At 42.1% G+C, this 11,603-nt stretch overlaps 1 protein-coding gene across 1 annotated transcript in view; it reads left to right on the forward strand.

Annotated features, from left to right (window-relative positions):
- The window catches only part of CALHM4 (calcium homeostasis modulator family member 4), a 50,087-nt gene extending 43,315 nt beyond the window's left edge, over window positions 1–6,772 (forward strand). Inside the window, exon 2 of the mRNA XM_069234569.1 lies at window positions 1,315–6,772. Within this exon, the coding sequence (XP_069090670.1) occupies window positions 1,315–1,725 (411 nt within the window). The 3' untranslated portion in view covers window positions 1,726–6,772. The remainder of the gene's footprint in view (window positions 1–1,314) is intronic.
- The last annotated feature ends 4,831 nt before the right edge of the window (window positions 6,773–11,603 follow it).

Raw genomic sequence — 11,603 nt, forward strand, 5'->3', positions numbered from 1 at the left:
GGTTATATGAATAAAAGCCGCCTTCATAAAATTATTCATAAATTAATTTAATAATAGATCTTGTAAAGGTAAATGTATTTGTTCCAAAGCTATCCTGTTTTATCACCTGAATACTGTGTTTAAATAATAGAAATGTAGAAAGGCATAGTGCCATGTGAATAAATCTGCTTTTTTCGCAATGAGTGATAAGAATTTCTAAGAAACCATAGAAAAAAACAGACACATAGTGAGTAAAACATTTGAATAATTAGTAAATCTGAAAAGGCCGGGAATAATTAAAATGGGGAGCAGAAATGAGGAGGTGGGTATGGGGCCTTCACCGAATTATTTAAAAAGGTTAAGTAAAAGGGTTACTTTAAAAATCACAATGCCAGGGAAAATATGAAAGTGGAAAACGCCGCTCAGTAAATGTTGCAGTAATGCCATCTACAGATGGAGAAGTCCGAAATGAATACAGCAGTAAAGCGAGTGTGTTAATACAGAACTAATGGAAACATTAAAAAAAATAGCATCCAACTAAGGCTACTTCGAGATTAACTAATGGATGTGAAAAAAAAATCATATGGAACTGAAAGTCTTATTTAAACCGACCTTGATTATTTGCACTCTTTCGGGCTAACTTGCTTATGTTTTTTAAGCACTATATCTGAAAAGTATTTTCATCCTACTTCGATTATTCAGTTCTAGAATTTTTGTATATATTTAGGCATTAGACAATTGTATCATTAGCTCATCCAAATCAACACTTTTAAAAAGGCTTGGGGTAAGCTTTGTTTCCTGACACCATGCTCCTTGGTTCTCATTTCACATTCATATTATATTATCAAGAGTTCTTTTTTATATTCTAGATCATGTATTTGTTTTAGTGCAAAATGTAATGAGTAACAAGTGGCATATGAAGAAGACATTGAGCCACGACATCTCTTTCTGTCAACATACTCGGAAAGCACTTAATTTCAGTTTTGCTTTTCTTTTCCCCAAGTGTTGGCAAAAAAAAATCAAATACAGTGCATGCTCTTCGAAGCTGATCCGTGAACTATTGTTTTTTTTATTGACCTGTTACTATTCCAAGCCAGTTGTTCAAGTATAATGTGAGTGAGCCGGATCATGCCATCATTAGGCACCTTCCTCTTGTCTGACGCTTTCTTCCCCCTTAAGAATCACAGTTTAGAAATGAAAAATTCCAAATCAGAAGCTCCTGAAGGCTCCCATATCCAATATATATTGATCCAAACGTTAAACAGAGCAAATCATATGGAACTGTTTGATGTTATGATGTGTTTATTTTTTTTTCCTTTGTTTTAAACAATACAGGTGTCTGGCTGGCTTTTGATTGCTATTGTGGCCGTTGCTGTTTTCCTGTCTCTGTGCCTGGCAAAGCTCCTGTCCCCTCTCAGCTTCCTGCATCTCCGGTACTGGACAAGCTACGTCAACAACGAACAGACACTCTTCCAGCGGACGGCTGACGAGCACTCCAGGCTCTTTGCCACACAGCACATCAAAAAGTTTTTTGGATTTGCCCCAGGGAGCAAAAATGTTAAGGCGATCCGTATCCCTTCTCGCTGGGATTGGAAAACTGTATCCGGGCTTGATCTTTTGACGGTAATAGATGATGAACACTGCCACTACAGCCTTCTTCACTCCTGGTCGGATGAGGATCCACCGGAAGGCAAGCGTGTTGTCATCGATGAAGAGCCACCATGTGATGCTACTACACCATCGTAAAGAACCTGGTTTTTCACCATGCTTCCTTCTGTTTTCTTTCGAAGTCCTTTATACTGAAGTTATTTATTCCATTTGCAGCTTGATTGGTGGCCCTTTGAATGGTTGTGGACGGGACAGGCCAAAATAACCTCCTTTCATTTTTATTATAGGGGAGCATTAACAGCGACAGGATTTCCTTGTTGGTAGGTCCCTTAACTGAACAAGAATGTTTATTGAATGGTTTGTTACTATATAGGGTACACCGAAAGCTACACACCTGTAGTGCCTCAAACTGTGGTAGCCCATTTCTTAAACTACAATTCTTACTTTTAAGCAGTGTACAGTAAAATCACGCTGTGTAAGAAAGGATTATTGTTTACAATTACCTCAGATGAGGGAAATTCAGGCTAGAGGGATCTTCTTTCTTCTGTATCCTGTTATAACTTTGAAACCATAAAAGACAGCAGCACATACAATATAATAATAAATACAATAACTATAGATAAAAACTTCACAAATAAAAACAATACTGTTGAGGAACCTCATCCAAAGTACCTCATGCAAAGCAGCATTTAAAAATGTGCACCACGTTAGTTATCCCCCAGGTTCCGGACAACATCTTTAACATTTGTAAATATAAAAGTGCTGGCCTCACCTGCCTAAAACCACACCCTTTAAGCAAGGGAATGGTGAACCACATCCTCAAGGATTGATAAAACTTGCAACCCAACATAAAATTTAAAGTGCCTTGGGGCGAGTTTCCATCACATCTACAAGGCCACAGTTGGTTAAAATCATAACATCCCCAAGGAAAAGCCAGGGACAAGTGCAATAATTTAGCATTAAACGAGTTAGTAAACCTCTATTCCTGTTATTTCTCACCATTGCTGCTCGATATCCTATGTAGTAGATATCAATACATGATGGCGAACAGAAGGTTTAGTAATAGTAACCTTTCTCTAAAGGAATCCTTAACTCACTTCAAACCAGTTTTAACTATACCTTCTGGGTTAAGAAGACCCCTTCTCTACCCAACTTCACAAAGGATTCCTTCAAATATTTCAACCATGGGATTTTTAAGGCATGGGTCATTTCTAAACAATCTTGTATTATTAGGCGATTTAAGACCAACTTCTCCTTGGACTGTACCCTACTCCAGGCCATCAGTAGGCACAATGCTATAGAGTCACTCCGGTACTTAACCCCTAATTCCTCTTGGACCATGAAATTTACTGTACATTGGGGAACACATAAAAGGCGCTTTAAAAATTTATTCTCCTCAATTTGTAATTCCTTAGGAGATAGGTGCCCGCCCCCATAATTTGTTCCCATACAAAATTGTTTGGGCTTTTGATGGACGACTACCTAACCTCACAGCAAAACAAAAATGGCCCCTATACATTTTCTAAAACCCAATCTCCTTACCTCTATCAGAGGCCTCCAGTTTAATTTGGCATCAAACTGGACCCCTAAACAGACAGGGTAAACTCTCAACTTTAACTAATGAGCCTTTTAAAACGAAGGTCCTTTCTTTTAAAGGCTTAGGCCCCACAACCATGATGTGTGATTTTGACAAAGTAAGTGATAGGTCCAGCTCCCCCATAAAATTATCAAATGTGTGAATAACTCCTACAGGCCATTTGTGATTCTTGCCATCAGAACCACGTCGTCGGTATATAACAGTGCCAGAAGGGGGCGAGAACCAATTAGAGGACAATCAGACGTCCACTAATGCCTTCTCCAAGCTGTTCAAATATAAACAAAACAAGAACTGAGCAAGGATCCACCCCTGTCTAATTCCATGACTTGTATTAAAGCTATCTGAACAAGGCAGATCCATTGAGTATCTCGCCGTGGCACGGGTATCTGAGTGGAGGTCACGCAAGAAACAATATTTGGGTTGACCCCCAATTTCCAGCAGTATTCACCACAGTTTATCCCTATTACCTTGAACATACGCTGCCGTTAGGTCCATAAAGGCAAAATACATGGTCTGAGATTGAGTAATAGTATATTTACCGGCTCCTAGAAAAAGATTCAAGCACTGGTCCGTGGTTGACTTACCCTGCTGGAACCCATATTGGCAACTCAATATAATATAATATAATTTTCTTCTGCCCAGGAGCACATCCTATCCAGTGGCACCCTCCTCAGGACTTTTACTACAGAGTCGATAAAAGAAATGGGCCTGTAACATTCCGGCCTACTCTTATCACCTTTCTTAAAAACAGGAGCCATGGTGGATAAAATCCAGGAAGATCGAGGACCCACCCTCCCTGCTGCATTCAGCATCAACGTTAACATTGGAGCCCATACATCACTATAAAATACAACCAAGTCTGGGGGGTATTCCAACGGGGTCTGCTGCCTTATTTCTAGTTAAACACTTTGGGGGTCATTCCGACCCTGGCGGTCCATGACCGCCATGGCGGAGGGCGGCGGAAGCACCGCCAACAGGCTGGCGGTGCTTCCTGGGCTATTCTGACCACGGCGGTAAAGCCGCGGTCAGAAAAGGGGAACCGGCGGTTTCCCGTCGGTTTTCCCCTGGCCCAGGGAATCCGCCATGGCGGCGCTGCTTGCAGCACCGCCATGGGGATTCCGACCCCCTTCCCGCCAGCCTGTTTCTGGCGGTGTCCACCGCCAGAACCAGGATGGCAGGAACGGGTGTAGTGGGGCCCCTGCACTGCCCATGCCACTGGCATGGGCAGTGCAGGGGCCCCCTAACAGGGCCCCACAAAGATTTTCACTGTCTGCTTTGCAGACAGTGAAAATCGCGACGGGTGCCACTGCACCCGTCGCACCCCTGCAACTCCGCCGGCTCCATTCGGAGCCGGCTTCCTCGTTGCAGGGGCTTTCCCGCTGGGCCGGCCGACGGCCTTTTGGCGGTCGCCCGCCGGCCCAGCGGGAAAGTTGGAATGACCGCCGCGGTCTTTTGACCACGGTGCGGTCATTCGGCGGTAACCGCATGGCGGGCGGGGACCGCCGCCCGCCGCGGTCAGAATGACCGCCTTTATGCCTTGTTTTATTTCATCCAAGGTAAAAATCAGGTTAGACTTGACACACTACGTCTCAACCTCTGCAATTGTAGCTACCTGTGATGGACATTTCAGATTTTCTCATAGTGGGCCACCCAATCCTGGGCCTGTATAAGATGGATTCTTCTGGGCGAAGCTGGGCTGATTGATAATTTCCCAACAAAATGCACTGTTTTCAATTGTGCTGAATTGTACCAATTCCTCACAGGCCCTACACCGTAACCCCCCCCCCCCCTTCCTCCTTTTAAGTTCCTCTTTATAGATACAACAGCAAGTTCTCACCAGATTCAAATCTCTGGGTACTGCTTTGAGAGCAATTTTCAAACTATGCAAGGCCTTGAAACAGGTGGCATCAAACCATTTTGGGGACTGGTTTGGACACCAGTTACTATCACAGGTTAAAGAAGCTTTGACCTTTGTTGTGAGGACTAAGAAAGCATTTAAGAGGTCTCCATCATATAAAAAGGGCTCCTAGCAGACTGCCAAGTCGGTAGTACAACTGTGGAGTAGGGATGCTACGAAAGTGTCGGGATGCATTAAAGACCATCTTACACGTCTTTCCTGATTCTAGGACTGGATTTGAGGGGCCACTTGCTGATGCAATACCTTACTTAATATCGACCCTGGGAGCCTCATCCTTGACACTAAAGGATTGTGGTACCTACAAAAATGATTAAAGACACAAACATTAATTATTAAAGGAAGTAATGCAAATGAGACCAATCCATAATCGATAATAGAAGCACAGTTCTTCCCCTGATAGGTTGGGACCAGTATCCCATCCTGCAGTACCGTAAGCATGTCCCAAGCTTGCGTAACATTGTAATCGTTCAACAATGCTGTAAGCTCTGTACCTTCATGGGTATGCTCAAAGTGAAACCCTTTGGCCTAACCACACCACCACAGAATGTTAATGGTCAAAACCTGCTTAGGTGGGTCTAGTTTCTTTGGGTGTTAGGTACTATCGTCCTAAAATATTTAGATTAACACTCTAGCAAAGAACATCTGTATGCATTACTGTCAGGTGGGTGAACATCTTTCCTAGGTAAATTAACTTGGTAAAAGCTATTTCAAAGAAACTCATGTAAGGATCTCTCTAGGGTCCCGTTTTTTCCCTGAAATAGATCTCTGTGAAGCCAATGAGAAGTATTATCCATATGAGACAAAATACATGTACAAGCTGCACTTCAGAACCAGTTCATTCAGGAGCCGTCAAGCCCTTCTTGAAATATTGAAAACGAATCCAGGATTTTCTAATGGAAACTGACCCTTCTGGGTGATATTGGAAAGGTATGATGCAGTAATCACACAAATATAAAAATGATCAAATGTGTACTTAATATACTTTTTAGGGTGATTATTTTGACTCTGTTATGATATTGCACATCTGTTTGGTTTAGTAGATGTTTAAAGGTTCATTAAAAAAAGAACACATTTTCTTCTTATGTCATCTGATCTAGAAATCATGGACATTGATTTACTAAAATGCCAGGGGTAGCGGAAGTAACCTCGCACACCCTCTACCTTAATGACATCATAGGAGGTGATATCACATGACCTTTGACCCTCAATGGTCCTATGATTACACATGTCACATGATTACATCAAAATAATTGGCATTGCTTAAGTTCCATAATAAATGCATTATTAATATAACAGCACAACATAAATGTCTGTTTGATATGGCCTGTACTAGGGTGCTGACGCAATATGCAAGGGAATCGTTACTCATTTCTCTTGCTATTACCTGAAACATTATGTGTTCATCCAAAGAGGATATAGTGCCACAAAATACACAAGAGCACTGGAAACCCACATTTTTGTTTATTCCACGAACTGTTGTGAATTAATAGTTTCCTGACTGTGTACTCTAATAAGAAATGTGTTGATAAATGCTTAGGGAGAGAAAAAAGAGATTTATATAAAACAGTAGTGAGTGTGGCCATATGTTTGAACTTGCATAGACCATACCTTGAACACAAACTATATTATTGGCCTAATAAATTCCTTACTGTTAATACATTTTGATTTAAGGCCATGTGTAAGACTCTTTCACTCATGGGAAGCACAAAGGTGAAGGCTTTATTCAGTCGCTTAATTTTTCAAGTATTCATAATAGTGAAACATGGCAACATCCTGTTTTAAAACGTTTGTTTTTTTGTTTCATTTTATTTGATCAGAAGAGTGAACATTATACTACTGAATTTATTATGTAATGTCCCAGTGCAGTGGAAGCTGCAGAAAATAAACAGTGCTCATCAAACACTGTTTACCTTACTTTCTCGAAGTGGTTGGTGGCTGTTGATTTTTTTTTTTTTTAATGGTGGTCTGTATTACTTGCTCTAAATTAAGGCAAGTGAGCCCATCATCTTCTACTCAATGTTCGAAAGGGGTCCCCCGCCGAGGAAATTTTGAAAACATTGGACCAGATGTATTTTAAAGTACAGTTTTCAAAGAAATTTGCTAAAAAGCAACAGGTTCTTAAAAATGACTCATTAGTTACACAAGACTTTTATGATGTGCCAGAAACATTTAAACAGACTATCCCCAAGAGTTAACCCAATTTTTTTCCACAATGCCAGAAGTGCCAGACTTTTTCCATGGATGCCATGAATGCCAAGTATAGCCTTTAGTGAGTCCTCGTTTGCTGGCATTTTGTCATATGTGCCTGTCATGCGAAAAAACTGCCTCCGGTATGCCAGTGCCAGGCTTTTGCCATGGATGCCTCTTAAAGACGAGAGTAACTTTCAGTATGTCAAGGTCAAGGGCACACTTGCAAGCATAACACCACGTTCTCACTCATGCTAACTTATATTCACACTCACTTACTGATTAATTATCCCTCACTTGCACTCTTTCATTCTCACTCACAGTTATGCTCACTTACTGCCCCTCACTCATTCTTGCTAACACTACCTCACACTCATATTCAATCTCACTCACATACTCTCACTTTTTTGCAATCACTCTTTCTCACTTTTCGTTCCTCAATCACTGACTCATGCTGTCTAACACTTAAGGGCCCATTTGCTAAAAAGAAAAAACAGGTTCACAAACAGGATGCCTAGCACCACAGACATGCATTCCTTAGCACCATAGTGCTAATGTGTGCTCATGTTGTCTAGAATTGTGTTGTTCTTCAAGATAAAGCTTCCACCAAAACATTCTATGCCTAAAAAAACTTGAAAACTTTTCACACTTTAGATGTGAGTTGTATAGTCTAGCACAGGCTTCTCCAACAAGTAGCTCATGAGCTACTGGTAGCTCTCCACCTACCTGTCAGTAACTCTCTTGTGTGCATCCTAGCCTTCATAATTGGAACGTTTTGCTTTGTTAAATTAACATGTGTATGACAAAGTTATGTATTCCTAGACGAAAATGCATGTATTTTCAGAGATCATAGGCTGATCTTTGGGGGAAAATGGTTTAACACTGGGGTACCTCATACTTATAGGTGTCTGAGCCCACCATCCTTTTTATGGGTGAGCGCAAAGCGCTCCTTCCATTCTGTAATCTCTCTTTGGACTTCAAACCACGCCCATGTCACGTCAGTCACCTGCATTGGTTCGTGGGCTTCCTTTTCAAATCTGCTTGCATTCATTTGTGAAAGGCATGCATACGTCATGCCTTTTCCGGTGTTTAGCCCACCTACACAGCACCGGTAAAGTACCAAAAACATACGAGGCTTGATGTTTTCAGCCTGGGGTCCGGACTACTTTATCTGTTTATTTTCCACGCATCATGATTGCACTGCGTTTTACTAGATTTTTTTTTTTTTTTACAACGCTATAGCTCTAACTCGAGCAAATGCGGGACCCGTTTCGTTGAAAATGCTTGTTTATTATGCTTATAATGAATAGTAGTGTTTTATTTGTTTTTAGCTTAATATAATACGAGGCAGCAGGAGCTTGAACTGGACATTCTCTAGCAACTGTGGTAAGTACTTGTAAACGTAATAAATATATGTTATGTTCATGTGGTTGAGTGTGTGTTTGTGTCCGAGAAAGCGCATGCATGCCTGCATGTGTGAGCCTGTGCTTATGTGGGTGTGTGAAAATGAGTGAGAGAGTGACATGTAGTGAGAATGACTGAGATTGAGGGGGACATTTACCAAGACTTCGTGCTACTTTTCATCACAGGTATATGCCATGGGTGTTATTTGGGCACTCGCACGCTAAACCTCAGAGTTTCTGACCCAAAGTCTTATCTACTAAAAGATATTAAACAAGGCTGCACACTAAAAAATAACATCTTCCTGAGGCAGGCGTTAATCTGGAGAAATGTTTTAATTTTTTCTAATTAGTTACGCATTATATGTGTGCTAGATAACATCTACTTTTCGACTTTATACAATGCAATATGACATGCACAAATCAATGGAACAGAAAATGCTTTGATGGGCCCGGTAGTAATAGGTCCAATAACAGAAGAATAAAAGTAACGATACAATGCTCTTTGTAGGTGCAATGCTATTCTCCAAGTCTTGAAAATTACTAGGCACCACCCATTATCAAATGAAAAGGAGGTATTGAAAGGATTTACCCGCATACGAATTTATTAACAATTCATTGTTTGCATGGGCGGATGGTGGTCGGTGGAGGCGGGCTCTGTGCCTTGCAAGGTTGCGAGCAGTGCTGTTGCCCTTTTGAGGGAGAAAGGAATCCTCTGGTGAGTAATTTATCCAGAGCTGCATTAGGCTAACATATGAGGTGTGAAACCACAGCAAAGAATGCAGTGAGGATGGATAGAATCCCCTGCAGGACACAAGGCTGCAACGCTGATCGGTTTGTATTACTTTATTTTCTTTCAGAAATCCTCTATGTAGTGGAATGCAATATGGTACGTACAGCCAACAACAAGCTGTTGGAGTGCGAATAAGGACATATATAGAAGTATTTGAAGGAGTGGAAGATATCCACTGATACTCAAACATATCTTAAAGTGAACTGTTTGTGGTCTGAGCTGTCTAGAGTTGGGATGTTTGTGGACAATGTGCGTCAGCCACTGTCTAACTCTTGTTGAAAAAGGGGAGTATTAAGGACTTTCTTGAACATCAGAAGTGAGGCAACAGCACAAGAAATGAAAGAGCCAAAGACTGTGCAGAATCTGAAAGCAGAACATGAGCTTTGAGAAGGTTTGAGAGCAGTTGCAGTGGGGTCAATCACCTGTTCCCTCAGAGGCGCTGGAGAGTACTCTGGATGTACTATCTGGATGTACTGTGAAGCAACTTTAATATGAGAGCAGTTTGGAAAGGACCAGTCAACATTGCTGACCTCGTCAGTGTTCATAATCTGATTACGCATTTTTGTTAATTCTGTAGTGTGTTGGAAACAAATACTTCAATATAATCGAAACATATAAAAATACTAGGTAATGCCATTTCCACACATTATCATTTGTGCACTGTGTAGTTTTATTAGTAAAACTGTAATTCAATACAAATATGGTCATCTAATTGAAAATGTGATGTCTGTAATGACAGTGTGCTACAACACCATGCATACTCTGTGCCACTCTGTACTCCGTATCAATCCATGCCACTCCACTGTGCTCTGCACCACTCCAGTTTACACCACTCCATTGCACTCTGTGCCACTGCACACCACTGTACTCTATCCCACTTCACTCAATGCCTCTCTAATTTACTCTATGCCACCCTCTCCACTCTTAGCCACTGTACTCTACACCACTCCAGTCTAGGCCACTCCAATCTACTCTGCACAACTCCACTCTACACCACTCCACTCTATGCCGCTCCCCAACACAGCACTCCACCCCACTCCACACCAAAGCACTTTACTTGTAACACTCAACTCTACACCCCTACACTCTACAGCAATCCAGGGTATGCCACTCTAATCTACTCTGCATCACTGTACTGTACGCTACTTTATTCTATGCCACTACACTTTACATCACTGCACTCTACAATGCACCACACCACTCCCCTCTACTCTGAAACAATCTACCCTTTGCCACTGCACTCTATACCACTCTACTCCACGCCACTGCACTCTAAACCACTGCAGTTTATACCAAAGCACGCTACACAACTACACTCTACCTCACAGCATTCTGCCACTGAACTCTGCTCTGCACCACTGTGCTCTATGCCACTGCAGTCTACACCACTGCACTCTGACACTCTACTCTGTAACCTTGCACTCTCCACTGAACTCTTTCCATTCTACTCTGCACTGTTGCACTCTATGCCAATGCACTCTATGCCACTCTACTCTGCATCATTGCACTCTGCATTACTCCACTCCCACTGCACTCTTTGCCACTCCACCCTGCACCACTCTATGCCACTGCACGCGGTCACTCTACTCTATGCCACTCTACACCACTCCACTCTGCACCACTACACTTCATCACTGCACTCTAATATGCAGCACTCTAACCTATGCCACTGCATTCTACAACATAGCATTTTACACCGCTGAAATCAATGCCGCTGCACTCTACGCCACTCCACTCTAAGTCACTATACTCTTCAGCAGTCTTAACCAATATACTTAACACCAGTCCACGCTACTCTACACCACTCTACTCCACTGCACTCTACTCTACACCACTGAACTCAACGCCACTCCACTCTGTGCCACTGCACCAATGTACTCAATGCCACTCCACTCTGTGCCACTCTACTCTGCCACTTTACACCACTGAACTCTGACACTCTACTCAGCAACACCACACTCTATGCCACTAAACTCTACGCCACTCTACCGTGCACCACTGCATTCTACGAAAATTCACCCAATGCCACTCTACTCCCCACTCTACGCTGCTGCACTCTGCAGCTTTCCCCTCTATGCCGTTGCACTCTGCCACTGCACGGTACAGCACTATATTCTACTC

Source organism: Pleurodeles waltl, chromosome 5 (assembly GCF_031143425.1).
Source record: "Pleurodeles waltl isolate 20211129_DDA chromosome 5, aPleWal1.hap1.20221129, whole genome shotgun sequence".
Taxonomy (NCBI): Eukaryota; Metazoa; Chordata; class Amphibia; order Caudata; family Salamandridae; genus Pleurodeles; species Pleurodeles waltl.